This window comes from Trichoderma atroviride, chromosome 3, assembly GCF_020647795.1.
Source record: "Trichoderma atroviride chromosome 3, complete sequence".
In the NCBI taxonomy this organism is placed as follows: domain Eukaryota; kingdom Fungi; phylum Ascomycota; class Sordariomycetes; order Hypocreales; family Hypocreaceae; genus Trichoderma; species Trichoderma atroviride.
In genome coordinates this window covers 3377055-3404893 of record NC_089402.1, presented here as the reverse complement: position 1 = coordinate 3404893, position 27839 = coordinate 3377055, and the positions used below count along the sequence as shown (strand labels likewise).

The window sequence follows — 27839 nt, the reverse complement described above, 5'->3', positions numbered from 1 at the left end:
AGTGTCAAGGGCTAAATAGTTTTTTTTTTGTATGTACGATGTATTAGCATTTATTTCAGATTCACAACATACATGTGCAAAAAGAATTGGTGCGGAATTAGGTGTATGAGACGCGCAGCTCGTATTGGGTGAGGTAGAGAGTCCACGCAGGGAACCCACTGTTAGTTAGCCAATGTCTTTTGAGATTTACTTACTACCATATTACTTCCCTCTCTCTATCCACCTCTCGTAAGCACTCAAATAGATGGACTCGAAAGGCAAACTGAAAGGCTGAAAGAGAAGGCTTTGAGGAGGGATCTCAGATGGCAGTGTTGCTCATCGCCAGGCCCATTGTCGTGGCCCGATTCGCAAGGGTGTTTCTTATGAAGTAGAAAGCCCTACCGCCTATTTGTGAAACTCAGCCAATTGTTCTAGGTTGTGGAACAGGGCGTGTGAGATTGTTACAGTACCTTAATTCTAGCAAATCATTGCTGACTTGCAAGGGTTCTCTTTGCTCCTACTCCGTAACCCGCATCTATTTGAAAAGTGGCGTTTTTTTCTCGGACGAACTCAAGCATCCATCCACTGCGAACATCCCAGATACCTGGTGGATAATACCTGGCCGGACTCCGCGTGGCTCGCGCTGTGCTGCTTTTGTCTATTTCCTAGCGTGGTGGAGATCCTACCGGGGAGATAACGGGGTTTGTCATTAGGAGCAGTTCGTGGCCAGGGGTCCGCGAGAAAAGGCATGCCCATCCAAGCGGGCGGTTTCGAGAAACAATCGCCGACAGGGCTCGTATTACCGCCGGTGCGCTTGAGCAAAACTTGATATCCTGCGTCTGTTGGACGTCTCGGCACTCGTTTCTGTGCCAATTCGAGGCGAAGTCTTGCAGGTCCTGCTTCAAACAACCCAATTGCGGCATGGCAGTGACTCTCGAACTAGAGCAAGCTTGACTCACTAGCCAGGTCGTTGAAGGAGTGGAATACATGCTCATGTCAGGATTCATGTTGCTGCTAGTTAAAGGCACGCCCGTAACACCAACGTCACCTCTATTCGAAGTATATCTGTGTCTCTTACGAAGCAAGCCTTCGATCCCTGCTCTTGCTGCTCTCGCAATCTCAGCGATGCATTGATTAGGCAGCACCTAGTACAGGCGAGTCGCATGGCCGACTTCAAAGTAGTATTTGGAATTTGTGGCATATTTCGTTTAGTTATGAGATACCCCCGCCGGTTTCTTGGTCCTACTATTTGTTGATATAGTAAAGTAGACTAGCCATCAAAGGCACCGAAGGATCGAGGATCATCTGATGGGAATCAGCTGGTCATAAACTTGTACGAAGTAGTCGATGGAAGAAACGCCTTCCCATTGCTACCAAAACTGATGAGGCTTTCAGAACTCTTCCACAGACTCAGATGCCGTCCAGTGACGCTGCCGTTGAAATAAACGTCAATGTACCACGGGGTAGCATAGCACCGCTGCCGTGACACAACCTACACTTGTAGCTGTCTGCCTTTTCGACCTTGTCCGACAAAAGGCTTTCTTTTGAGAACACACAATCTGATCCTTGTCGGTTATTAGCGTGCTTGACTTTGTCCTGCAGAAACATCTCTCGTCAGCCGAGCCTATTGACGATGTTGATTATATTTAGCCCGGATTGCAATGTGTATTTGGGGGCTATGTTCCTTAGTTTGGGTGTATTTGCCCAGCTGCTTGTCTCATCGTATTCCAGCCAATCATAGGTACACGAACGAGGCTGCAGCTGTCAGATTGTGCGCCATCGATCAAAGAGCTCGTATTGTCACCAATCACAGGCCCAGCTCACTGTGCGATAGTACGAAGCACAGACAAAAGGCTGTCAACCTGCATTGAATCACCCGAATGGCAACAAAAATACAAACCTAGAGGCGAGAGCACGAGTCGCACGAGTCGCACGAGTCGTACGAGCCGGGTGCAATCCTGGATCTCTGGCAGATGAGTCAATATTGACGTTCTTTGTCAGTAAAGCCCTGCTCAAATGACTCATCACTTTGTTCTGTACTGATACTGTTGAACAGCCTGCCGGGTAAACAAGAATGATTAGTCCAGCTGTTCCTAGGCTGGAGGTTAATAGAGCCGGAAAAGAAGCATACTCGCGGAAGATGCGGAGGATTGGTAAGCAGTCATTTGCGGGCTTCTCATTGGGTAGAGTGCGAGACGCTAGGACAAATGCATCGGATCACCAGCCACGTTTTTGACACACCAGCCACACATTTCGTTCCTGACGTGCGATCGCCGTGGCGCCACAAAAAGATGACAGACAGCACATGGCGATGTGGCGATTCAACGGCCAGAGTCGGTGACAGCGCCGTTCGCATTTGACGTCTGCTATAGAGCCAGATCCGATAGTAGAGAGCTCGCAAAGGGCCTCTCGCTTGCAAGCAGCTCTATGCTGCCGCCGCCTTCGATCCCTCGCCTTTCCCCCCAATGAGTCGCCCGGCACGTGCCAGCCTCCCCGAACGCCTTTGCTGCGATATCAACACTCTTCGAAGCGCTGCGGCTCCGGGCCCAACATGATGCTATTGGTGGTCGCATTGCTATGGCTAGGCCACTCACTGCTGCGGCCGGTAGGGGCCATGCGCTCGGACTATCTGGCTCAGCTGCGGCAGGACACGGTAGACATGTTCTATCATGGGTATAGCAACTATATGAAGCATGCGTTTCCTGAAGATGAGGTGGGTTTTGTGTACCGTGTTAGACATATCAAAGATACAGGTAGATAGAAGGCTGACCGCTACGGTTCCGATGTTTTTTAGCTTCGCCCAATAACATGTACTCCCTTGACACGGGATCCTCATAATCCTGGGCGCATCAACTTGAACGATGCGCTTGGCAACTACTCCTTGACTCTCATAGACAGCCTGTCTACCCTTGCGATCCTGGCTGGAGGGCCGCAGACCGGATCTTATACCGGACCGCAAGCTCTGAGCGACTTCCAAGATGGGGTGGCCGAGTTTGTACGACACTATGGAGATGGAAGATCGGGACCATCCGGTGCTGGGATACGTGCCAGGGGCTTCGATCTGGATAGCAAAGTCCAAGTGTTCGAGACGGTCATCCGCGGCGTGGGAGGTCTGTTGAGTGCGCACTTATTTGCTACTGGGGAGTTGCCCATCACTGGATACGTACCCAAGCCAGAGGGGGTCGCGGGCGATGATCCTCTGGAGTTGGCCCCTATTCCGTGGCCGAGTGGGTTCAAGTATGATGGCCAGCTACTGAGGCTTGCTCTGGACCTTTCTGAAAGACTGCTTCCTGCATTCTATACCTCAACTGGCATTCCATATCCTCGAGTCAATCTCCGCAGTGGCATCCCCTTTTATGTCAACTCTCCCCTCCACCAACACTTGGTCCTGGAGGAGCAAAGTAGCAATCCAGAGATCACTGAGACCTGCAGTGCTGGAGCTGGAAGCCTCGTCCTTGAGTTTACTGTCCTGAGCAGACTGACGGGAGATCCGAGGTTCGAGCAATCCGCTAAGCGGGCTTTCTGGGAGGTGTGGCATCGCAGGAGTGAAATCGGCCTGATTGGCAATGGAATTGATGCGGAACGAGGGCTATGGATCGGTCCCCATGCAGGCATCGGCGCAGGCATGGACAGCTTCTTCGAGTACGCGCTCAAAAGCCATATCCTTCTCTCGGGCCTTGGGATGCCTAATGCCTCTGCCTCGCACCGACAGAGCACGACCAGCTGGTTAGATCCAAACTCTATACACCCTCCTTTACCAGCCGCGATGCAGACATCGGACGCCTTCCTTGAAGCATGGCATCAAGCTCACGCGTCGGTCAAGCGGTACCTGTATACGGATCGGAGCCATTTCCCGTACTACTCAAACAACAACCGCGCCACTGGCCAGCCGTACGCCATGTGGATTGATAGTCTTGGTGCATTCTATCCAGGGCTTCTGGCCTTGGCAGGCGAAGTGGAAGAGGCCATTGAAGCGAATCTGGTCTATACAGCTCTTTGGACCCGTTACTCTGCGCTGCCGGAACGCTGGTCCGTCCGCGAGGGCAACGTCGAGGCGGGCATCGGCTGGTGGCCAGGCAGGCCCGAGTTCATCGAGTCCACATATCACATCTATCGTGCTACTCGAGACCCCTGGTATCTGCACGTCGGCGAGATGGTTCTCCGGGACATTCGGCGTCGATGCTTTGCCGAATGTGGCTGGGCTGGGCTCCAGGATGTCCAGACGGGAGAGAAGCAAGATCGCATGGAGAGCTTCTTCTTGGGAGAAACAGCTAAATACATGTACTTGCTATTCGACCCAGACCATCCGCTCAATAACTTTGATGCCCCCTATGTCTTCACCACAGAAGGCCATCCGCTCGTCATACCAAAGAGTAAGAGAGGGGTCGCTAATCGGGAGAGCAATCGCAGCATAAAGAAGGGCAAGGACGTTGCGGTCTATAGCTATTACGATGAAAGCTTCACAAACTCATGCCCTGCACCTCCGCCGCCTTTGACAAATCGACTAAGCGGCTCGGCCACCGCTGCCAGGCCAGACTTATTTTCTGTTTCCCGCTTCACAGATTTATATCGGACTCCAAATGTACATGGGCCTATAGAATTGGTTGAAATTAATGACAGAAAGAAGGGCCGGGTGATGAGGTATAGGGCGCTTTCCAACCACACCCTTTTCCCATGGACTCTTCCGCCGACTATGCTCCCCGAGAACGGCACTTGCGTTGCTCCTCCCGAGCGAGTTATATCCTTGATCGAGTTTCCGGTCAGCGATCTTACCAGCGGCATGGGGGCGCACTTTGGCGCACAATTGTCATGGCAGAGCCATCTGGGGCCGACAATCACCGTGTTGGAGGGGCTGCGACTTCAGCTCGAGCAGGTGTTTGACTCTGACTCGAGCACCTATAGGTGGAGGATCACGCATATCGGCAATACCCAACTAGGCCGATACGAGACAGTCTTCTTCCATGCCGAACACGTCAGACATCTCAAGGACGAGGCTTTTTCGTGCAAGAGACGGAGGGACTCTGTGGAGATTGAGCTACTGGTAGACAACCCAGAGCAGCAGAATAATAACAGCACGCTCGTGGTTTCCGAGGATCTCATAGCGGCTGAGAGCGATGACATAATGGACAATGACACACTCAACGCCGGATCGCTGGGTTCCGACTCGTTATTTCAATCAATACTCCGCGCTGTGTCTTCTGTCTTTGAACCAGTTTACACCGCATTACCAGAGCCCGACCCAAGCAAGAGCGGCGCCATGATATATAGCTGGGACGCCTACACGTCCACCGGTCCCGGCTCATACCCCGTCCCGGCCATCTTGGATACTCCCATCACCGGCAACCCGTTCTACAAGTACAGAGACCCGGCTGCCAACTTTCCCTGGTCAACCGTCTACCTCGCAGATCAAGCCTGCGACGGGCCGCTCCCCGCGTCTGCGGCTCGAGAACACCAAGTCATTGTCATGCTGCGCGGAGGGTGCTCCTTCAGCCGGAAGCTGGACAATATCCCTAGCTTCTACCCCAGCGAGAGATCGCTCCAGCTAGTCATTGTTCTCGATGAGCCATCTGCCGATGACAATGATGACGATGACGATGACGACAGAGGCAATATGCCCAGGCCGCTGCTAGATACAGAGCAGGTGACACCAAAGGGCATGAAGCGCTTACATGGTATTCCCATGGTCCTCATGGGAGCTTCAAGAGGCGACTATGAGCTCTTTAGGCAGGCAACGAGGGTTGGTATGAGGAGAAAGTACCGTGTTGAGAGCCAGGGACTCATTGTGGAGAATGCCGTTGTCTTGTAGTTTCCTTTGTGGAAAAGGGAGTTGAGGATGTGGCTAGAGAGGAATATTTTTTTTTTTTTTTCATATAAATACGCATATAGTAGCATACATACCATATACATACATATAGCACGTCTACATATCACGCAGCATAGATATACAGCGCTTGTTTAGGATAGATACAGCCAGCATGAGGTTACAAAAGAAGATTGGTGAATTTTCCCCTCTTGAGGTTTTTTTTTGTTTTTTTTTTTTTTTTTTTTTTTTTTTTTTTTTTTTTTTTTCACTTTTACTTTTCACTTTCTCGAGAAAATAAGAGCTGTCAAATGAATGTTTAGAGGGATTTCGTGTCTGCAAGAAGTTCATTTAAAAAGCATCAGTCCCTGTGAATACCAGTGCTACCTTCCTTCTACTTATGGAATATGATTATCATGGTAGGACACTACCAAGTGACCAAGAGCTTTGGCGTGATAGTTATTCATTATGATAGCATTAACCACGATTGTATCGGTCCCAGGATAACACTGCTGCGGTAAATGGTTCCTGAATAAGCATCTTGGACATCAATGGAACCGGGTTGTCAGAGAAGCTCAAGCGAGCTTAGGAAATCTCAAGAAAACAGAGATGATTTTCATTGCAATAGAATAATTCCTTTTAGGCCGTAAATGATCAACAATACCTCCCATCATGACCCCAAACAGATATCCAATCCAAATAGTTCTTTTTGTCTTTGCTCCTCCACCGCGTGCTCTTCGTTGTTGAAAATCGTATCCCCTTTTTCGTCCTCATCTACTCCTCCCAGTTTCTTCATAGTGTAATGTGGTCTATATCGTATTATGTAAAACGTAAAAGTAGAGTTGAGAGTTTGTCATGAAGCAGACAAGACAGAGAGAGCACGGCACCCACTTCCCATTCCGAATCAGAGAAGAAAACGCTTTCCATAGTCTATTGGTTATTTGAATTGTAATATGCGAAAAAGAAAATCCCCGTTTAAGAAAAAAAAAGTGAAAAAAAAAGTGAAAGAAAAAAAAAAGATTTGTAAAACAAAGATTTTAGGAAAGATACCCAAAGTCCAAAGAAATGATCCAAGCAAACAACTTTTGATATATATATGAAAAGTGTGTCGATAAGGAGGACCACAATAGCCAAGCTTACAGCCCCAGCAGAACAAGTTTCGTTCGTCTTTCGCGCCTCGAGTCGATTTTTGGCGCTGAGAAGTGGTAATGGAACATCCAAGTGACATTTCCCAGTCGACTAGGGCTGATGGTGTAGAGAAATTGATGCCAGGCGTGTCATCTTTTTGCTAGAATGGCGCTGCTTATCGAGAGAAGAGGAGATGGAGCCCTTTCTCGTCAAAATTAAGGGTTCTCAAGGAGAATAGTAGTAGGAGCGCTGAGCTTATCGCGACCGTTGAGGCCGGGAATCTCCAGAATGAAAAGGTAGCCAACAACCTGGCCCTTGAGCTGGTGAACAAGATCTGCCGCCGCCGCCGCCGAGCCGCCTGTACACAAAGTTAGCATTCTGGACATGATTCTCGCTTTATTCCTGCACATGAAGAGGTCCAATGGGGGGCCTCAAAGAGGAGCTGTGGACATACCCGTCGCAATGATATCGTCAACAACCAGCACCTTCTGGCCCTCGCTGATGGCATCTGCCTGCATCTGGAACAGATCCTTGCCGTACTCCTTGATGTACTCGGCCGTGACGCAGGGGCCTGGCAGCTTGCCCTGCTTCCTCACAGCGGCAAAAGGAATGCCGAGGCGCAGAGCCAGGCCGGGGCCGAAGAGGAAGCCGCGGGCATCAAGGCCAACAATGACGTCGGGCTTGTTGGCGCCAAAGGACTCGGCAATTTGCAGCTCGAGGGCGGACAGCAGCGTGGCATGGGCCTCGGGGTTGGCGAAGAGGGGCATGATATCGACAAAGTCAATTCCCGGGATGGGGAAGTCGGGGAACTCGCGCAGCGTCTTGCGCAGGCTTATCTGTGCACTGGCGAGTTGGGCGGCGGTGGAGGAGGCGGCGGAGGGCTGTCGTCCCGAGGCATCTTGGCTGGTGGTGGAGGATTGGTTGGTGGAGGACATGGTGAGGAAGGGAAAAAAAGAAGAAGAGAGAGGGGAAGGAAGAGAGAAGAAGTAGAAGAATAAAAGAGGAGGTTAGGCAGACAGGATGCAGAGAGCAATAGGAGGAGCAGATTCTGGGGTGGTGTGAATTTTTTGTTTTGGGGTGGCAGGATAAGCCCAGATAGGAATTGGTTTTTTTCAGTTTTTTTTTTTTTTTTTTTTTTTTCCTTCCTTCTCCCACAGTGAGCAGCGCAGAGAACAGCGCGCGCAAAAAGGAGGGGTGGTGTGTACTTTTTTTTTTTTCCTCTTACTTTCCTTTTTTCCCCCTACCAACCTGCGTCCCTCCTTCCTTTGGAATTTTTTTGGTGGGGAAGCTCGCAAAAGTCACAGCAGGCAAGAGCTGCCCAGCTCAATGGAGGGGGTGCACACAGCAGAGGGGAAGGCACGATACGATGGCTACTGCAGCTTGTGTATCAGAAGCATTGCTAGGTCCATTGGCAGATTACTCCGGCGGTACCTGCTCCATGCACGCAGCGGCCGTCAACCGCCATGTCCCGGGCCGGTATCCAGGCGCTGCTTGGATCTTGGAGCCCCGGTCGAAACAGTAAAATATGGAGAGTCGAGTAATCATGCTTGTCGCGTACCTCGATAGTGCTGCTGTGCTTGTTCCTTGACACCTGCAAAAAGCACGGAAAGGACAGCTCAGCTCAGCGCAGGCACAAGCAACGTGGCAGCCGCACCAGCTACAGTTAATTACCGGGCCTGGTCTAAAGCATGTACAGCATGTTGTCAGAGAGAGAGGATTCGCACCGGCCGTGATGCTGATGCCGACGCTGATGCTACCCGACTCTGGATACCTGGCAGGTACGGAAATGATGGGTACAGCTAAGATGCCACTTAAGCATGCAGGCACTATCACTCCGTAGTGGCAGCAACAAGCGAGCCTCGGAGTACGACTTGGCAAGTCTTGGATAAGTCTCCTCCGTATTACAGTAGGTGTTTGCTCCCAATTGCCGGCAGATGGACGAGGGAGCCTCTGCTGTAAATGAACAGTCGGTGTGCGCTTGCTGTTGACTAGAGCAGCTTATCATGCCGCTGTCCGTCTTCTTTGGCTCGTTATGTGCTGTACTACTGCTACTCCCAAGATCAATTGCTCTATACCTACTGCTACTTGCAGTCACGGCTCTACAGGCAATGGGCTCAGCTCAGCCGCCCGGATAAAATCACTCAGGCGAGGTTCCATCTGCCAAAAGCACCGGTGCTGCTGCTACTTGGACTTACTGTGCGCACTCCTCCCCAAGCCGGCAAAGACTGCGTGCGCGACCAAGGTCCAATGATCCTAGTACCTGGTAGCAGCGAGTATAGCACCGTCGAATGCTTGTCTAGCAGGTCAGTAATAAGCAAAGGCAGGTCGCGGTAGGGAGCAGTTGCTGCTAGCAGAGCGAAGCTGGCCGCTGAGCTGGCCTCTGCTTAAACCGGGCCGTTTCGTCGCAGCCCGATATGAGCTTCTTCATGCCGGTTGCTCCGTCCGTGCCCAGCTATTGTGGCATAGCTGGCACTGATATTTGCTGGGGACTGCAATCTGCAATGCCAATAACACCGTTGACATGTGTACTATTGCCATGTACTAGGTTAGTACTCCGAGTACGAGGCACGATGCCTCGGATTTGGCATCTACATGTGGCTGCACATGCTGCCAGCTCCGGGGAGCAACACGCGCAGCTCTCAATGGGTTTCCGAGGTGCGCTCTCGTGCGCTCTCGCCATGCCAGATTCGCCTGGTCCAAACGACTGTGATCCATCAACCGCCGCCAACAAATGGCCGGCCAAGCCTCAGCCCAGGCGTGAGATCCATTGGCCGCAGAGAGCCGGTGCGGCGATGCACATGCGGGCCCATGGTCGCTGTCTCGGCTACGGAGCTGGCAAGGTAGGGAGCTCAGTCCTGTCATTGATGGGATGAATACAATGCCTTTTCTTTTTTTCTGTTCCTTTCTTCTCTCCTATTCTGCAAGGTTTCATCTAGCTTCCCCCCTCTTATTAAGTTATCTAGCCTATTACTTATATACAACCACCCTATTGTATTATCGCGGGTGCGCCAAAGAAGAAAGCTTCTGTCACAACATGCCGAATCATGCCATGATTTGACCGCCCGAGCTCCAGTCCAAGACTCCATATACGCTTTTGCTTTGAGTGCGAGCGAGCCCGGCGCCACCATGGAGCACACAATGCGACCTGTCATGGCCACTACTGCGTGCTCCTCCGTTCAGACGCATGTGGCCGTGCACAAAACCTGTTCACCGAGTCTGCTATCTCGCACCCAAGCTCCAGCTCATCGCCACGACCATCGCGATGGGGTTGCAGCCGCATCGGTCTGGAACTAGGCATCAGCTTGTCATGCAACTCGCACACACACCACCTTGTCGCGATAGTCGCAGCAGCAGTGCTCCAATATCAAGATAAGGCTGGCACGTCTGCTCAAAGCTTACCCACCTCCACAAAGCATCCCGCTGCTGCAATCTCTTCCGTCTCCCCGATGTGGCTTGCTCTTATTACAAGCTCGTATCGTACTGTATGTGCTGTAGTGTCTAAACATTTACACACAGGCACGGCACAACGTGACTGGCTGGCGACTGACACAAAACCTAAACTCTGGCCAGCGCCTCTTGTTCCCGCTGCCCGTTGTGGCACGTTCCTGTCGTAACCGTCGTACGCCTATTACACAATCGATGGCGTGAGGACCCCAGGCACTCTGCACTCAGCCATTAATTACACATCTTACATCTGGTTGGGGAAAAACAAGGGGGGGGCATGCCAGACATTTTGGCGGCTAATACTTGTTCCATACACTGCAAGCATCCATCATTGACTGCTCCGGCGATGGGATAATTGGCACGGATGAGTCAAGGCTCCGAACGGCCAGCTGCAGTTGGAAAATGCAACCAAGCCCACGCCAAGCCCAGCCCAGCCTATAGACTCAATTCCCCCCCGATCTCACCCGCCTATTCGTTCGTCTATTCAAAAAGAGCTCATCCATATTGATTCGATACTTTTGAATTGCTGCCTCCAGAGTGGCTTGTCCAAGTACTCACGCCATGCCCAACCGATGCAAGCTCTCCGAGTTTACAAATAGTTATACCAAACGCTTATGCTAAGACACAGTAACAATAATCTGATGGAGTAAATCTCGGCAAGCTAAACCGGAACAGCGGGCATTTTTTGTTCTTTCCTTCTTTCTTATGGTTTCTTCCGCTTCCCCCAACACCCCACCAGCTTTTTGAGTGCGCGCTGCCGCAGCCATTTTAAATTAGGCCCGTCACCTCATCGCATCGCTGTGCGTTGGCGTCTTATATAGCGGGCAGAAGCGGTGAAAGTTGGCCCTACAATAGTGCTGAGGGTATGATGCGTAAAATCGCACATCTTAATTCACTGTAATGAGAAGAGTTACTAGATGACCCATCTCACATGAAAAGACACGCATGGTTTAAGCAGACAGCATCATGACCGGGAGTTTTCGCAACTCTCAACTCAAGGTAAAGAAGCCACCTTATCGATAAACACATTATGTAAGCAAACCTGCCGGGAATGGAAATTTTGCTCCTCTCTCAAGTCCCCAATTCAAAATCGCATCTCCAAAGCCGCAGCCCTGTGACGACATCAAAACGAAAAAAACCTCCATTTTCCAATCTCAGCGACAAGAACCGAGGGGCAACTTTTAAATCTTTGAAAACTCTTCTTTGATTTCCATCCCTTCTTCTAAACCCTCATCTCAACAAATCGTTCAACGAAAACACAATGTCTTTCCTCGGAATCGGTCGTCCCCAGCCTACGTCAGAGCAGAAGATTGCTGCTGTCGAGGGCGAGATGCGCATGATGGCTGATACTTACAACCGGTGAGTTTCGAAAAAACTCTTCGTCCTAACCCATCTACTTCTTTGAGAATTTACCCTCTATCTGAAAGGGGAGTACTACATCACCTTAGCTACGTAATGCTGATTCCGGAAAAAAATAGCCTGCAAAAGGCGTGCCAGAAGAAATGCGTTCCTTCCGACTACCGCGAGGGCGAGCTCAACAAGGGCGAGTCCGTCTGCCTCGACCGCTGCACCGCGAAGTTCCTCGATACCTCCATGAAGATCAGCGAGATCATGCAGCAGCAGGGCCAGGCCATGGGTGGAGGACCTCAGGGCGGGCCCGGAGGACTGTTTTAGAGGAAGAAGATGAAAAAGAAAAGCCAATACATAAAAAAAAAAAGCCATAGAGCATATTAGGAGAAAAAAGGAGTTGCATATTTCTTTTTCTTTTCATGGCATTGTCCTCCCCTCTTGTTTCTCTTGGCCTGAAATGTTGGATGTCATGCATGTGTACGAATATAAATATGAGAGAGAAAGTTGTCTGGAAATAATATGCGGCGGCGGCAAATGTTTTGAAAATGGGACTTTGATATTATGGTATTATGGGATCGCAGGATATACACATATATCATGTCAAATGTATAAAGCTATTCAAAAGAGTACACTGGGTGCTGTCTAGGCGCAGCATCGTCATTGTGATGACTGAACATCTCCTCTACGAAATGGTATCTATCTTCTTGCAAGAAAGGCAGTAAATGAAAAAGAAAAGAAAAAAAAAGTAAAAAAAGAAATCGAAAGAGGAGCAAAGAAATAAAACGCCAATTGTCCACGAATCCCGTTTGAATGCATCAATATCCAACTCCAGCCCCATCCTTCAGTAAATGCTGATTAAAATGAAGAAAAGAGGGAAATAAGTAATAATAAGCAACAAAGGGGTTAAACTCCAAAGAATGCAAGCTCCCAATATCATCAGATATTACGAGTAATATTGGGGCCAGTGCCCACACCGGTCAAAGTTCTCACAAACCAATGCAGCCAGCTCTCTGTCTCAAGCTGTTTTCTTAGCTCGTCGGCTCGTCTCTCAACGTCCTCGACTTGCCTCTCAAAGTTTTTGATGCCGTCTTCAACATCATTGATTTTTTGCACCAGTGCATTGATTTCGTAGTCGAGGCGTGCCACAAGAATTTCAATCTCCTTGACACTCTCCGTCAGGCTGGCACGCTCTTCTGCCAGCAATTCGTCGGAGCTGTATTTGACCCGATGATAGATCTCGCTCAGATGATGATGCAGATTTTGTATCTCGGCCTTGTCCTTGCCATATTTCTCGTCAAGTAGATGCACGAGCTTGATCTTTTCCTTGATCCATGGCTCAATACCATATACAATCCTATCGATATGCTGAGCGAGGTGGCGAGCGCTTACTGCTCTGGCCTCGGCCTCCTCATCATCTGTTTCGTCCATAATATCAATGATTTCGTCCCATGATAGTACGGCTTCCTCAGCGTCGCCAAATGACATCCGGCGTGCCCATCTGTTCTCATTGAGGACCCGTTTCGAATGTAGCTCTGCAAAGTCACCACAGCTATGACGCCTTGACAGGGCCAGCTGGTGGAAGTCGGTTCTATTCCTGATGCCCGGGCAGATGACTTCAATGTCGCTTTCGTTGGTAGTTGATGGCACAGCAGATGGGGCTCTCCCGTGCATATCTGGGCCAAGAATTTCTAACGATCTGTCCGACTCTCTTGGCTTTCGTTCATATTCGAGAAGCCTTGCGGCTTTGAGATCTACTGTTGACGAAGGTGCGGATTCTGCCATAAGTCCAGGTAGGACGTCTGGATCTCCCCTTTTAATAGCACTGAGATATTCTTCCGGCTTTGTCTTCCACGTAAATGCTCGGCTCACTACGGCGGCAGGGCTCGGAGGTATGCTGAAACTCTGTAGCGCATTGGCAGAGCCATTTCCATTTTCCAAGACTTCTTCTTTTGTTGATATTGATAGACGGGTTCCGTGGCCTCTTCCCCCTGACACCATCCTTGAGACGTCCAAAACCTGATCTAGCGTCGCTCATCTTTCCAGCAACGCTCTTGAACACAGTCTTATGCAGCCCGTCCTTTTCCCCAATGCCCTCCAGCATACTAACTGTTGGTCGAAGGGCCATGCCGGCATCAGGGGAGAGAAAATCATCCTTCTGCTTCATCCCAAGCTCCTCCTCCACTGGTAGGGAGTGGGCTCGTTTATCAACTGGGTTGTTTGTGTTGGTCTTTGATGGAGATAAACCCACGTCGTGGTCGTGGTCATGCTGCTCGAGGGGAGTTCGGCGCGGCTTGCCATGCCAAAGCCATTTCGGCCTCTCACCATACACCAAGCTGGCAAATTTTTCAATATCCACGGTTTCGATGTCTGCAAGACCAGCCTTGTCTTTGCCGGATACCATATCCATAACAATTTCTCCCCTTTTGCCTCCAATTTCCGTCACTGTCGATTTGATAGCTTTTTGCACGCCCCAGTCTTCCTTGACTGCCGCTTTTGTAGTTGCTGTATGTAGTTTAAAGAGCGTCTGCTGATCTAGTCGCCGTGTCTTGTCCAGTTTTTGTGCTTTCTGAAAGTAGGAGATGCCACGCTTGGTGCTTTCGAGGTCGAAAACATCCTTTGAGACGGGGGCACCTTGCCAGTGCAGTCGGTTTCTCGCTCCTAATAGCATTCCTAGTAGGGCCGCAACGGTCGACGGCCCTAGAATCCCATCGGTCGGTTCATAGTTGTAATGCTCAGCTCCAAGATCCGTCCACCAGTTGTTAATGGCCCTCTCCGTAACATCGCATAGCAGGCCATCAATGTAAGGCTGTTCCAACTTGTCAAACATGAATAATGCAACCTGGCAAAGTTTGATAAGTTCGGTGACCGCCTGGTTGAAGGGAACGCGGTCACTAATCCTATAGAGCTGCTGAAACTTGCTCTGGGCCGCCTCGGTAGGTTCTGTGAGTGTCAAGCCAGACCGTCCAGAGCATCCTAGCCGTTTCAAGTCCTCGTTCACAACGAAAAGGTGTCGGTACTTCCGTAAATCTCCGTCGGGCACAGCGATGACCGTGAGCGACGATGGAAAATTGCTGAGGTTTGTAATCATGAGCTCCCCAAGCTCGGTATTCTTGGGTCGCGCATGGTTTTGCTCCGTCTTTTTCAGATATAGTCGAACCTGTTCGGACCACTGGCTCTCGTCTGTTGATACCGCCAACACCCCAACCACGATGGAATCCTTCTCGTCGCCGGTATAGGTCGCAATAACAAGAGTCGGTGGTTGCCTTGAGCATGCCCACTGCTCGACAATGTACAGGTCGTAGCCGCGAAGGACGCTTCGTCGTTGAACCACTTCGACACACGGATCGGTCTCGAGATACCTAGATTAGAGGGAGAAGAAGAAGAAGTTAGCGGCTATACTGCCATGGCCCTGGCCTCTCTCGCCGATCTCCAAGGTTAAACCTACTTGAAGGCGATGGGATCCGGAAAGACGAGGTGTCTCTGTGGCAGTCCAGCGCGGGATCCCGATGGCCCTGCGGCGCGATACGAAGCCGAATCAATCATCTGCGTCTCCGTGGGCGTCAGGTAGTTCCCATCCGGATGAGTAGATCGAGTGGTGGTGCGACGGTCCAGCCTCGACAGTCCGGAAGAGTCGTCGTCTCGGTAGACTCTCCCGTCCTGGGAGAAGGACGGCATTAAGGACATTGTGGAGTTCGCCAGCCCCTGGAGGCGTGAAAGGCCGGGTCGGGCTAATCAAGGAGCATCTTTGAAGGCCAGAGAGCCGGGATCTGGGACAATGGCGATCCTGGAATTTTGGCTTTGGCGCCTGTGCTGCTGCACTCGGTCACTGTGGCTTAGTGCTGGTGGTGCCGGCATGTGATGTAATGGAGTCGAATAGTGAGGCGGTAGCAGCGCACTATTGGCCACTGCTCCATACAAAGTGTGCGCTGCATCTTGAACCTGCAGCTACTCGGGGAGTAGCCAAAAGCTTGGCCTTGGCCCAGGGCGGGGCAAATCTGCTCCTTAACGGGGCTCGCCTTAGTGAGGCCTCTGAATCACCGCTGTGTACAGTATTTGAACAGGCAGGGCTCCGCAGCCGTCATTTCGGCTTCACAGCGTTTATACCCAGGAATCTATGAAAGGAGGCAATGTCCAGTATAACTTGTATAGGTAGATATGTTTGTGAATATGTATTGTCTAAAGTGGCAATCACGAGTTTAAGACCTACAGCAGCAATGCGTTTCGAATTATGTGTTAGGTTCTGTATATGTAGGTAATGAGGCGCCAGTAATTGCGTTCAATAGGTAGTAATGGCCGTAGCAGCCATTCAGTGCCTAGTAGGTGCCTCTCTGTGCAGAGGCGCTACCGCCTGCGTTCCGACTTATCGATAAGACTACGGCGGTAGCAGCACTACTCGGATGACAACCTCCAACCTCGCTTCATCCAACTTATACCTACGCCTAACAACTTCTTGGAGAGCCCATCCGCAGGGCAGAATTGTTTTTTCTTTCTCACTCGCTCCCAGATAGCTTTCTTTTGAGCTCTATGATCGATTTCATTCTATAGTCCCGCATTGCTTCACTGCCAAAGCACTCCTGCCAGCGACCATGGCTGGCTCCAACGATGACATTGTCTCGCCATTTGGTCCGCTGCAGAATGAACTGGCACGGATGAGAGGCGCGAACCTCACGGCTGCTATCCAAGACGTTGACAAGATTATCGAGCATCTGGTAGCAGCTAGGGAGCGGATTGCTGCGGGTACGAATCCTCTGCCTCGAATCCTCATCGCTTGACTGGGACAGCAGCTGACGTCTCCATCTTTCTACAGCCGACGCCGACCATCATCGAATCAGCATGGAAATGACGAGGCTTCAGAATCCGGTCAAAGAACGACTTGAAGCTATCAACAACGATCTCAGAGATGTGACCAAGGCGCAGCGTAGCTTTGGAAAAGCCCTTGACAAGGCACGCCTCCATGTCCACCCGTCCACCCTTTGTGCTTGCTGAATGCTGACTTGTATTTTCTCCACCAGGCCTTGCCGCAGAGGGAACTGCCGATGGGAACAGATGCCATGGCGGATCACCCATCTCTCATAAACCGCGCCATAGCCATGCATCTCGTCCGAGAGGGCCAGTTTTCCGTTGCATCGACCTTTGTCCGCGAGTCACGAGACCACCAGCCCCCCCCTCTCCTTAGAGCCCTGGTCTCCCCGTACGGCTCGGACTGATGAAGATGGCGATGATGACATGTTACAAGGAGATGGAGAGGAGGAAGGGCTAACCGGACATGGAGTCAGTAACTATCCCGAGGACCTCCAGGGGCAGTTCGCAGAGATGTACAGCCTACTGTCCGAGCTCAGAAACAGGAATCTAGGACCAGCCATCAAATGGGCACGCCAAAATAATAGCAGGCTGGAGTCAGCAGGGAGCAATCTGGAGTTTGAACTCTGCAAGCTGCAATTCGTATGGCTTTTCAAGGGCCCGGGGATCAATGGACTGCCTGACGATGAGAGGAATGGGGAAAGGGGCGCATTAAGATATGCGCAGGAACACTTTGCTCGCTTTCAGAGTCGGCACCTCAAAGAGATCCAGCGACTTTGCGGTGCAATCGCCTTTGCACCAAACATTGAGCAGTCTCCCTACCGGCACATCTTTCAGATCGATTCGGCATTCGAAGATGTTGCTGCTTCATTCACCCGCGAATTCTGCTCTTTATTAGGCTTATCGGCTGAATCACCGTTATATGTCGCCGTCACGGCCGGCTCCATTGCTTTGCCCCGACTAATCAAGTATAATAAAAACACAAAGGAAAAGAAAACAGAGTGGACGACGGAGAACGAGCTAGCGTTCGAAACGCCTCTCCCGCCATCCATGATTTACCACTCCATTTTCGTATGCCCTGTCAGCAAGGAGCAGACGACGGAACAGAATCCCGCCATGATGCTCCCTTGCGGGCATGTGATTTGCAGAGAAAGTCTGCACAACATGGCGAAGGGCTCAAGATACAAATGTCCGTATTGCCCGACAGAAGGCCATTTGAGAGACGCCATCAAAATTACACTTTGAGACCATTGTCTCTTTTCTTCTTTCTCTTTTCTTTCGTCCTCTTTGCGGTAATGGAAAAGAAGGATTTGGCTTGACATCTATTGATAAACGAGGAGGGCTTTGGATCTTCTTCATTGGCGTTTACGGTATTTCATGTTCAATAATGACCTCGTCTCCATTCGCTCATTCTTTTATTTTTTATTTTTTGTCTATCAAAGCGAGGATAGTATCTTTTCCACAGCATGATTTTGGGACTTTCTTTTCTCCTCTTTTTTTGATAAGCAACTGGGTATCTAGCTATTCATTTCACTATTCTTCCTCTAGGCGGCAATAAAATTCACCGTGTTGGATCCGCTGTAAGATGTAAAGCGCTCTTTTGTAGGATCAGTGCTGTTTCAAATCAGGAACAAATCCCAATAATATAGCGTAGCATTGCACACAATAAGCCTCATCGTCTCACCCCCCCACCCCGGCAGCTCTCTCGTTCTTACTCTCACTCGTTCTACCTCATTGTAAGTTGATATCGGTGACGGCATGGCATGTTTATTAGAAGACATAACTCAGTATATTCACGACAAATGAAAGAAGAGAGACAAAGTCAGTAACCAAAGGCAGTATGATAAGAACAGAAACACACAAAGATCGATAAACAAAGAAATGTCATCACATTAAAGAAAACATAGCGGCGAAAAAAAACTCTTTTCTTCTTCTTCTTAAGAAAAGCAAAAGAACAACAAAAGTAGTCGAAGGAGTGACACAGGGTCATCAATAAGCCACCACCACCCTTTTATATAATATCCTTCGATATAATGATCACGGGTATCCAAGAAATAAACTCCCCGCTGTCCTCGGTGGTATTTGCGAAGTACAGATCCAACGCCCTTGAATTGCTTGAGCCTACTTGATGAATCAAAAAATAACAAAGGAAAATGAAAGTTAACAAAACAAAAAAAAATTGGTATCCATTTAATTTACGGGATTTTATCAAAAGATCCCCCTTCCAACATGGCCTTTTTTTTTCGGCTGTCAGATAGCCTTGATATATGAGCCTGCTTTGACGCGGCTGTTATTGGATAAATAAAAAAGGGGGCCAACCCGTTCCCTTTCGTAAATTCGTGTCTTTTATACATTTCCCCCATCTCCGCGGCCTGGAAAATAAATCATTTTTTTTCCCTGCGCGCCAAATGACTCCTCTTAGTCAATGGTCATGCGGTTCTGCATCGGGGACTTGACATCGTTCATGCCGAATGAGTTGACATCGTTCTTCTCATCCTCCTTGCGAGCAGACAGCAGGTGAGCCTTGAGGCCGGAGCCGAAGTTGTGCATGCAGATGATGGCATTGATGATGGTCATGATGATGAGCAGAATGGTAATGACGGCGAAGGCGGTGAGAGACTTTCGAACGGCAAAGTAGGATGAGGCGCGGCTGGGTTCGTAGATGCGGAAGAGCTTGAAAATGAAGTAGGAGAGACCGCCAAAGTAGAGGACGATGACGCAAATCATGCCAGGCTTGTTCTCCCTCTGGGTGAAGAATGCAGCAGCAATCAGAATGGCAATCGTGACCGGAATGGTGGCAATCGTGAGGGCGAACTCGGGATCGGTCTTGACAGCGACGACGACGACAAACTGAATAATGAAACCCAAGAAGAAGAAGAAATCGAACTTGAGTAGGGCGATGTAAATCTGGTAGTCATGTCAGTCGGGTCTGGTCGCGGATCTCTACAAGTCCAACTGCTTGTGTACTAGATACATACCTGGTAATGAAGGAAGCGCTTCTTCATGCGATAATCGGCGCCAATGTTCTTGAGAATGTCCCAAGCAAATTGCTGGTAGAGCTTCCAGGTAATGTATACCATGATAATAGTAGTGACAGCAATGATGACAGGAGTGGCGATAAGGTAGGCCTTGATATCATCCCACAGCATGGCAGATGTGATGCCTTGCTCCAGCGCACCGTTGACCTCGAGGATTCCGAGAGCCATCTGAATCTGCTCAAGCTGGAGAGCCGAGTAAATCAAGAGAGCCAGATTGGCGACGCAGACGCCGATGATCTGAATCGTGTTCTTCATGCGTAGGGCATCCAGCACGAGGATCAATTCGTAAAGGAAACCGAAAATAAATAGAGTAAGAAAGGTAGGGATCGTCTTGTATTGAGACTGGACCTGAGGCAGTGGTACATATGCACCCAAGCTCAGCTGAAATTTGCCGAAAACATAGCTGTGAAGGCGCCTTAGCTTCTGATGGCTGTACCCAAGGGGGAATGAGATGAGATGAAAAGAGGGCGTCAACATACGCTTCAAAGGCCAGGTTGATGAGAGCCTGGATACCAGTTACGGCCAGGAAGGCCGCAGGCCATCTGCTTTTGACGAAAGAAAAATCGAATCTGCTTGCGCCAGTGCTGCCAGCAGCACCAGCTGTTTCGGTGTTTTGGTGGAGGCTCGCGTTCTCAGTATACGTCGGCTGAGCGTAGGCGGCCTGAGTGAGGGATGCCTGGGGATAGGCCTGGCCGTATTCGGCGCCATAGTCGCCGCTCTGGCTGAAGGAGCGGTGGTGATACTGAGCGCCATTCTGATCGAAGGTCGGGTCGCCTCCCAGCAGGGAGTTTCGAGCGTCCATTGTAGCGGCCACGATGATTATTGCGTGACCCCTACCGGGAGTCTGCGGGAAGCGACTAAGGGATAACGGAACGCTGCTGGTGGTTTTGGTGAACCAGAACCAGCTATTTCATTCCCAGGCCAGAGTTCGCTCGAGGATTTCTTTCCGCCGGTCGCAAGGTGAGAAGGGGGGGTTGGTGAAACGGTCGTCGGTCGAAGGATGAGAAAGAAAAATAAGGGTCGATAGAGAGAGAGAGAGAGGAAAGAAGCAGCAAAGTCAAGAATAAAAGGGAATATGGAGTAAGCAGAGGGAAGAAGGAAAAAGAAAATCTATCACGACTGATAGAGAAGTAGCACTTGGTCGATTGGACGAATAAGCCAACCAAGATCCAAGCGGAAATATGGGACAAACGAGAGACTGGAACAAAGGTGTACTAGTAGAAGTACGGCGGCGGTTTGAGGAGAAGAGAAGAAGACGCAGAATCGGCTTCGCGCAGATGCAGAGAGTCAAGAAGCTGGGAGCGCCAGGGGGCAATTTTGGTCGGGTCGAGGGTTAGATGGGTCAAGATGAAACGCACTTTCGCGAGGCAGGGGAGGCCATGGCACTTTGTACTTGTATCTTTTAGTGGTGGTGGTGGTGGTCAAGGCGCTGTGGGAGCAGTTCAGGGCCTTTTACTGAGTGTGCGCTGCTCGACTTGGTGCGAGTGCTAGCAGAGGTACCCGATGGCGGCGTGGCGTATGGCTTCGCCCACTATCGCGGCTCTCTTGTCTGCCACGCACGGGCACTAGCATTACGAGGTCGCACCAACTACGGGGCATCCTTGGCTTTGGCCGGATGGCTTGATTTTATCGCATTTCATCACACAGCATGTGGGCAGGATGCGATCCAGACGGGGACGCGGCCGCGCAGAGGCAGCAGGAAAAAGCACAGCGCGGCGAGCAAAGCACGAAAGCCAGGAGGGCCGCAAGGGTCTCGTCTCTTTCCGGGGGGCATGCCTAGGCTGGGCTGACCAGGCGGAGTCATTGCGAGCTAAGCTGGGCTCTCTTTGCGTTCCCGGGATGCGATCAGCGCTGCAGCCCCGCTTGAAGGGTGATTGGCATGGTGAGACATTGTTTAATACGGTACGGAGGGAGCGCCAAGTTGGAGCGAGGCACGGCGTGAATACTTGTGCGGCACCGGTGGCGACGGCGGCGGCACCATACTGTGAGGCTGTAGCTGCGAGGTACCGGCCTACGCGTATCAAGCCTTTGATCCGACTTACACGCTCGCCAGCCAAGGGGTTCAATTTGCGAGCGCAGCAGTTGGGAACCGTTGCGCATCGTACGGACCAGTGCCGGCGGCATGACGATTTTAGCAGCAGGCGATGATGAGTGAATGCAGCAGCAGGTATACTGGATTCGTTGAGCGATACGAAGTGCTGCCGCGTTGATCTGCAGAGGGCATAAAGGTGGGTTCGCTGCATCTATCTTTGCATCATGCTCTCTAGCACTGCTACCTTGACATTTCTGTATGCCCAGAGCCCAATCGCAAGGCCCTACTTTCCTCTAAGATTATGTCAGGCATCTGATAGATTATGCCGCACAGACGGAAGCGCAGAGTGCCGTAACCGTTTTTAAACTTGAGGCTGTGCGCGTCGATTGAAATGACAATCGTCGCTTCTCAAAGATCCACCAAGAAAAAAAAACCAAACTGCCATCTTCAGCCACCACCCCATTGCATTCTCCACGGGAAGCTTAAAAAAAAAAGTGCGTGGCGTCAGCCGACCGCAGATGTATTTTTGGAAATGCTGCAGTCATCTACGAATTAGAACTTGCAAGTTCTCGTACTATTTTAATCTGAGCAGCAGCTCGTGCAGCCCTTCTGACGCAAATGGCCTTTCATTCCTGTTTTTGTTGGTTCAATGTTCTGCAGGTACCCCTAATGCTGATACCTCAGATAATAAACTGCCGTTTGATTAGACTGAACCAAATCCCAACATGGCACGAGGATCGTCTTCGTGAACCGCGCTTGCAAGCAACGGATCCAAGATGCCGTGCCGGGTTATCCCCCGAAACTCAGCCCGCCCGCTGCTGAAGCCGAACAATGCAAAAGGGCGTGACTACACAACTGTGTGATGATGCAAAAGCACATGCTTCATTACAGCCATCTCATCAATGGTCAAAGTTGATCTCTTGATTTGTTAGTGAGCATGTACCTTTCCGTACCGCCCGTCTTTGCACCCGCGTGCGTGGTACCAGTGGGTCACAACGGCTGCAACGATGACCCATGAACAATCTGCTGCACGACAGCCCGTATTCCTTTTTTCCCTTATTCTTTCTCATCCATGCCCTGTCATCGAGTGGCTTGCCGATTCGGGGTATATCTTGCAAGGCTATCTCTCGTAGAGATGCCAAGTAATTATCAAGCAGCCTATTCGGACTGTAAGAACGAGATGCGCAGCATACATGTACACAGAGCCAACGTCGAAAGGTGAAGCAGGCCTCCTGCAACGCAACCACAGCAAACAGCTGCGCATATCAAGGGGGATTTCATGGAAAGAAAAAGGCGCCTCCGAGAAATGCTACAATGCTGCACTTTAAAGCCTTGTCTCTTCCAGATTCGGCCGCCAGCCTTCGTCTCAGCGCCACGCCGAAACACGCCGCAGCCCCGTGCTACATCACGGCGTTCCTAAGAGGTCACACGGTTGCCATCCTGCATCTGCCACCTGCAAGAATCTGCACTATTGGCGTTGTTGGGCTGGTTATCTGTTTCAAGCGCCGGATGCAGTATCTAGGAGCCTTTTTCGATTGTTCGAGGCATCGGCATGCGCGCATCTCCATGTTCGATAGGACATGCGTGTAAGCTGCACATCTGTCAATATTCAGCTTTGAGACGCACACAACCGTTTCAGCTGCACAGTTCAAGTGACAATGTGGGAGAGCCTCGGCCCAAAAAGGAGATTCCAAAGGGACGTGCTGCAGCCAGGCAGCCATCACAGCCAACTCGTTTCACATGTTGAGACTAGCATTGGCATCTCCTTCCAGAGAAGGGGAGAAACTCTGTCGTCGTTGTGAATTACCGTAGATGCAGTATGTCATGTTCATTACAGCCAATAACATCAAATTGATATCAATGTCCAACGCAGATGAGCGCGCGGCCATCATCTCCTTGCCCTGACGGCAATCCCAGGGACCGCCTCCACTGTAGCGTGGCTGTACAGGGCTAGCAGCACATGCGCCGCCGCACTGACAGAGGCCGCCAAGGTTTAGCCTCCAGCTCCCACTTCCCAGCTGGCCGGGGACTCCAGAACAACCGCCGGAAGTGCTCCGTTTGATGGCATGCAGGCAGCGGTTAGCACGAGAGTTCTAGCACGCCCGAGGCCGAGATCCGGTAAAGCAAGCATGATTTTCGGAGGATATGTTAAATGAGAAATGACGTTGGCAGAGAGAGACAGAAAGAGATCTCGCTACCTGTCCACTCCTTTTTTGCTCTTTTTTTTTGCACTTTACTCGAGTTGAAGCTGTCGGTGATTGGATCTCGTCGGTTACGCGTCAGCCCACGAAATGCCGGGAGACTCCATATAATCTCCATGCGCAAATGGGACCCATCTGGGTTTATTAGCCGGATGTGATTTTGTAGATGTGCTGCTGTCAAGGAGCCAGCCGTAGCAAACCGAGAATTTTATTGGGCAGAGCTGATACAACTTGTCAAGATGGTGTTTACATGGCACAAAGAGTAACTCTTGATACATGTAGTTGTCTCTTCAAATCCAGCACTTTATGGCTTCCAACTGACGCCCCTTATTGGGACTGACACACACCCCGCAATGGGAAAATGGTCTGTTGGGACCCCTCTTATTCCCTCTATATCCCCTCCATTAGCTCAATATTTTTCAGCTGGGCCAGGTTTGTTGCTTCGTTCTTTGTTCCAGCTCTGGTCTGTCTGTGGCCATCCGTTTTGGCACGGCGGCGGGGTAGCTTTCTTCAATCGCGCGTCCAGAGCGTTACGTAGTGCCGTATATATAAATCTACCGTGTGCGATCCCGTCCCCTTTTTTTGCACATTCAAAAGCAAATTCCATTTTCTTGGCCCGTTGTACTTTGTATCTGCTTCTCAATTTTAACCAAAGAAACACTTCAAGATGGATTCACTCATCAACGCTGGCAAGGAGTACCTGTCGGAGCAGCTCTCAGGTTCAGGTTCCGGCTCCCATCAAGGTCAAGGTATGTGCCGCAATCCATCTACCATCGCCATCGCCATCGCATCAACCCCCGCAACAAACAAACAAATATGTGCTGCTTGCATAGCAATAGATACTAGAAGCTAACGAGTATTTCAGGTGGCCGTCTTCCTCCCGGAAACAGTCAGTCACTTACCCCCCCCTCATAACCTCCTCCCGAGCGAATACCCAGTCCTGACTCGAAGCTCTCGATTGTATATACAGATGCCTACGGTGGTGCCTATCCTGCCGGCGGCGATTTCCACCACGAAGACGAGGAGCTGCGCACTGCTCACCAGCAGGCCTCGCAGTATGCTGGCTCTTCCGGCAACAGCGAGATCTTCTCCAACGTCATCAGCTCCATCGGCCAGAACAAGAGCCATCTAGCCAACAGCGACATTGATGAGCAAGGTTTGGATCAACCTCCATGTCCCTATATATACATGTATGCTGACTGCTAGTCTTCCAACAGAGGCCATCCGCAAGCACCAAGAGACCTACTCCCAAGACACCAGCGACCTGAGCTCCAACAGCCTCGGCTCCGCCGCCGCGATGCAGGCGCTCAAGAAGTTCACCCAGGGCGAGACAGGTGGTAACCAGAGCCAGGGCGCGTTTCTAGGCTTGGCCCTGTCTGAGGCCAGCAAGGTATATATATACATATCTCTTTGCACCCTCTTAAGAAATGATATCTGACTTTGATTGTGTGATTTCTAGCTCTTCGACGCCAAGGCTGCCAACGGACAGGTAGCTTCCGACGCCAGCAAGGAGTCTGTCATCCAGCAGGCCGGCGAGATGGCCATGAAGATGTACTTCAAGAGCCAGGGAGGTAGCAGCTCGGGCGGAGGCACGTCTCAGCTGTTGAGCCTCGCCTCCAAGTTTTTCTAAAGGGCCATTACTGTGTGTGAAATTTCATAGCACTCAACTAGGTGTAGCCTTTTTTTTTTAGTGAAAATTGCGGGTAAAACGATGAAATGAATTTACGAAGATTTTTTACGTCTCAGAAATACCCCTCAAGATGATGCTTCTGAAACAAAGCACGCATGCTGTTGCAAAACTTGAAGATTTGGCACATATAGCTTAACCTCGTCTAGCTTCATGTTTACTGCTGGCCACCAGTCAACGTAAACACATCCGCCCACGCATCTGGTCGTCTGCGTCCCTCGGGATACTCCTCATGCAGATATTCCTCCGCCTCTCTCGCCCATGCCAGCAACTGCTCTTCGCTCCCCCACTCACCCGTGGCGATCAAGCTCACAGGCAGCTTTCCCTCGCCCTGTTGCGGGTCGACATAACCTACCGGAGCGTTGACGGACGGCGTGCCCGTCACGTTGGCCAGGAAGATGTACGACATGTTCCTCAGGGTGGTATTGGTGTCACTCATGCCGTAGGCGTCGTCTCCGTCCGCGCGTGGCCATCCGATCAAGGGGGTTGCCGGTGTCATGATCAACAGGCCCGGGTACTTCTGGAACAGAAACGCCAGGTGGCGCATCACCAGCGTGCGCAGGCTGTTCATCTTGAGATAGTCGGCGGCCGATGGCTGCGCACCCACGGAAAGGAGGATCTTGTTGGCTCCCCCAATGAGCGAGAGGTGGTCGGCCGGGTTGGGCGTCCTCTGGCGGGCCTTTTCCGCCATCTCGGCAATGCAGAGGCCACCGTGGGCGACTTGCATCTCCGAGAGATACGGGATGCTGATGTCGACAATCTCGTAGCCGCGCCTGGCGGCGAAGTAGTCGAGCGCCTTGTCGCACAGCTCGCGCACGGGCGGGTCGGCCTTGTTGAACCAGTCGCGGTAGACGCCCATGACGCGCTTCGCCGACGGGGACGGGGGGGATCGACAGCGCAAAGAGGCCCTGGGTCGGGCAGTCCGGGTTGGGCTGCGTCATGACGCGGTAGGCAATGGTGAGGTCGGCGACGTTTGCCGCCATCGGGCCCGTCACGCACATGGTCATCTGCATGACGTGAGTGCGGTGGTGAGTCGGCTTGAGGCCGTAGACGCCGTTGAAGTGGGCTGGGATGCGGACGCTGCCGCCGGCGTCGGTGGCGACGGCGATGGGGATGATGCCGGCCGAGATGGACGACCCGGCGCCGTTGGACGAGCCTCCGGGGTAGTAGTCGTTGTTGAGATGGTTTAATGGCGTGCCTTGTGAGACCTAGATAGGGGGGTGAGTGTGGGTTAGCTATGCATTTATAAACATATGATTCAGATTGGTAAAAACATCTCTTCCAGGGGCAGGCATCGTTACATTTAAGCCACTGGTATCTGTGCAGAATCATTAGTATAAATGCACTCTAGAAACGTTATTCAGCGGCGTGAAGCGGTTAACCGTACCTGATCCCAATTCATGCATCTTATTCTTGCCAAGGACGACAGCTCCAGCCTCCTGAAGCTTCTTCACAGGCCACACAGACTCCTTCTTGACCGCAAAGCACGCAAGCGAAGGGTCGTACTTCATGCCAGTGTGGTTGATGTAGCCCTCCACATCCGTATCGTCCTTGACGCCAATCGGCACGCCGTCCAGGACTCCAATGGGATTGCCCGCAGCCCATCTCTCGGTGGAAGCCTTGGCAGCGTCCAGAGCGAGCCTCTCGGCGCCGTGGGCATCCGCCCAGGCGTCACTGTACTTACCCGACCCCGTGGTCAGGGCGAGAAGCGTCTCTACTACCTTGAGGGGAGTGGTCTTGCCGCTCTTGTACAGCTCATGATAGTCGCTGATGGAGTAGTAGCGTGCGTTTGACGATGCGTACTTGGAGGTGAGCAGCTCTGGCTCGAATGCTAGCATCGGCCCAGTCGGACCTAGGGGCGTAACTGTGGGCTAGAGAGTATTCAAAGGAGGTTTGAATTAGCAGCTAATACGAGAGACATGCCAGACTGCCATGAGGGGGGGGTGGGGGTGCTAGCATTCAAGTGTTTACATACGTGGAAAGTAGACTCGATGTTATCCAGCACATGCATCTCTTTGATCTTGTCGATGCCGCTATTCTGGTAAAAGTATCTTGCAATAAGGTTGGATCGAGCAATGCTAGATGAGAAAGATAATTCTCAATTTAGTTCGACGTCGTCTCTGAGAATCTCATGCATACGTACAGCTCACCACCCAGCATAAGAGGAATCCCCCGGAGAACGGGATTGTGGTCTACTCGCTGCACATATCCCGTATCCGGCCCTTCCTCGGGCTTGGGATAGTTTGCAAAATTCTGTAGGGGAGCCATGAATATTTTTTTTCAATTGGATGGTGATGAGCTTCAAGATGGCTTGAAAGAATTGACGAGGATGAAGATACTCGAGCTTGAATAAAGCAACACGGCAAGACTGCAGGTTAGG

The 27839-nt window shown here is 51.1% G+C and overlaps 12 protein-coding genes across 12 annotated transcripts; 6 read left to right on the top strand and 6 right to left on the bottom strand.

Annotated features, from left to right (window-relative positions):
• The first annotated feature begins 1570 nt into the window (after window positions 1–1570).
• TrAtP1_006386 (uncharacterized protein) lies at window positions 1571–5995 on the top strand. The gene is made up of 3 exons (XM_014082988.2): window positions 1571–1975; window positions 2036–2692; window positions 2774–5995. The coding sequence occupies exons 2-3, from the start codon at window positions 2531–2533 to the stop codon at window positions 5783–5785; spliced, it is 3174 nt and encodes a 1057-aa protein (XP_013938463.1). The 5' UTR covers window positions 1571–1975; window positions 2036–2530; the 3' UTR covers window positions 5786–5995.
• A 1127-nt stretch (window positions 5996–7122) lies between these two features.
• TrAtP1_006385 (uncharacterized protein) lies at window positions 7123–7842 on the bottom strand (the record flags this gene model as incomplete). Its single annotated transcript, XM_014082987.2, has 2 exons — window positions 7123–7265; window positions 7362–7842. The coding sequence occupies 2 exons, from the start codon at window positions 7840–7842 to the stop codon at window positions 7123–7125; spliced, it is 624 nt and encodes a 207-aa protein (XP_013938462.1).
• Window positions 7843–7927: 85 nt separating this feature from the next.
• On the top strand, window positions 7928–8429 carry TrAtP1_006384 (uncharacterized protein; the record flags this gene model as incomplete). Its single annotated transcript, XM_066113102.1, has 2 exons — window positions 7928–7963; window positions 8253–8429. 2 exons carry the CDS (start codon window positions 7928–7930, stop codon window positions 8427–8429), a joined length of 213 nt encoding a protein of 70 aa, XP_065969188.1.
• Window positions 8430–11612: 3183 nt separating this feature from the next.
• TrAtP1_006383 (uncharacterized protein) lies at window positions 11613–12025 on the top strand (the record flags this gene model as incomplete). The annotated part of the gene is made up of 2 exons (XM_014082984.2): window positions 11613–11710; window positions 11830–12025. 2 exons carry the CDS (start codon window positions 11613–11615, stop codon window positions 12023–12025), a joined length of 294 nt encoding a protein of 97 aa, XP_013938459.1.
• Window positions 12026–12637: 612 nt separating this feature from the next.
• On the bottom strand, window positions 12638–13483 carry TrAtP1_006382 (uncharacterized protein; the record flags this gene model as incomplete). Its single annotated transcript, XM_066113101.1, has 1 exon — window positions 12638–13483. The coding sequence occupies one exon, from the start codon at window positions 13481–13483 to the stop codon at window positions 12638–12640; it is 846 nt and encodes a 281-aa protein (XP_065969187.1).
• Window positions 13484–13514: 31 nt separating this feature from the next.
• TrAtP1_006381 (uncharacterized protein) lies at window positions 13515–15385 on the bottom strand (the record flags this gene model as incomplete). Its single annotated transcript, XM_014082983.2, has 2 exons — window positions 13515–15060; window positions 15147–15385. The coding sequence occupies 2 exons, from the start codon at window positions 15383–15385 to the stop codon at window positions 13515–13517; spliced, it is 1785 nt and encodes a 594-aa protein (XP_013938458.2).
• A 902-nt stretch (window positions 15386–16287) lies between these two features.
• On the top strand, window positions 16288–16908 carry TrAtP1_006380 (uncharacterized protein; the record flags this gene model as incomplete). Its single annotated transcript, XM_014082982.2, has 3 exons — window positions 16288–16438; window positions 16509–16645; window positions 16714–16908. The coding sequence occupies 3 exons, from the start codon at window positions 16288–16290 to the stop codon at window positions 16906–16908; spliced, it is 483 nt and encodes a 160-aa protein (XP_013938457.2).
• Window positions 16909–17014: 106 nt separating this feature from the next.
• TrAtP1_006379 (uncharacterized protein) lies at window positions 17015–17746 on the top strand (the record flags this gene model as incomplete). The annotated part of the gene is made up of 1 exon (XM_066113100.1): window positions 17015–17746. The coding sequence occupies one exon, from the start codon at window positions 17015–17017 to the stop codon at window positions 17744–17746; it is 732 nt and encodes a 243-aa protein (XP_065969186.1).
• Window positions 17747–18251: 505 nt separating this feature from the next.
• On the bottom strand, window positions 18252–20938 carry TrAtP1_006378 (uncharacterized protein). Its single transcript, XM_014082981.2, has 3 exons — window positions 20019–20938; window positions 19480–19942; window positions 18252–19408 (listed from the first exon to the last, which is right to left on the bottom strand). Exons 1-3 carry the CDS (start codon window positions 20339–20341, stop codon window positions 18920–18922), a joined length of 1275 nt encoding a protein of 424 aa, XP_013938456.1. The 5' UTR covers window positions 20342–20938; the 3' UTR covers window positions 18252–18919.
• Window positions 20939–24364: 3426 nt separating this feature from the next.
• TrAtP1_006377 (uncharacterized protein) lies at window positions 24365–25533 on the top strand. The gene is made up of 5 exons (XM_014082980.2): window positions 24365–24521; window positions 24638–24661; window positions 24743–24928; window positions 24990–25162; window positions 25232–25533. The coding sequence occupies exons 1-5, from the start codon at window positions 24440–24442 to the stop codon at window positions 25400–25402; spliced, it is 636 nt and encodes a 211-aa protein (XP_013938455.1). The 5' UTR covers window positions 24365–24439; the 3' UTR covers window positions 25403–25533.
• An 83-nt stretch (window positions 25534–25616) lies between these two features.
• On the bottom strand, window positions 25617–25868 carry TrAtP1_006376 (uncharacterized protein; the record flags this gene model as incomplete). Its single annotated transcript, XM_066113099.1, has 1 exon — window positions 25617–25868. The coding sequence occupies one exon, from the start codon at window positions 25866–25868 to the stop codon at window positions 25617–25619; it is 252 nt and encodes an 83-aa protein (XP_065969185.1).
• Window positions 25869–25890: 22 nt separating this feature from the next.
• On the bottom strand, window positions 25891–27727 carry TrAtP1_006375 (uncharacterized protein; the record flags this gene model as incomplete). Its single annotated transcript, XM_014082979.2, has 5 exons — window positions 25891–26667; window positions 26761–26777; window positions 26847–27330; window positions 27435–27537; window positions 27603–27727. 5 exons carry the CDS (start codon window positions 27725–27727, stop codon window positions 25891–25893), a joined length of 1506 nt encoding a protein of 501 aa, XP_013938454.2.
• Between the last annotated feature and the right edge of the window lie 112 nt (window positions 27728–27839).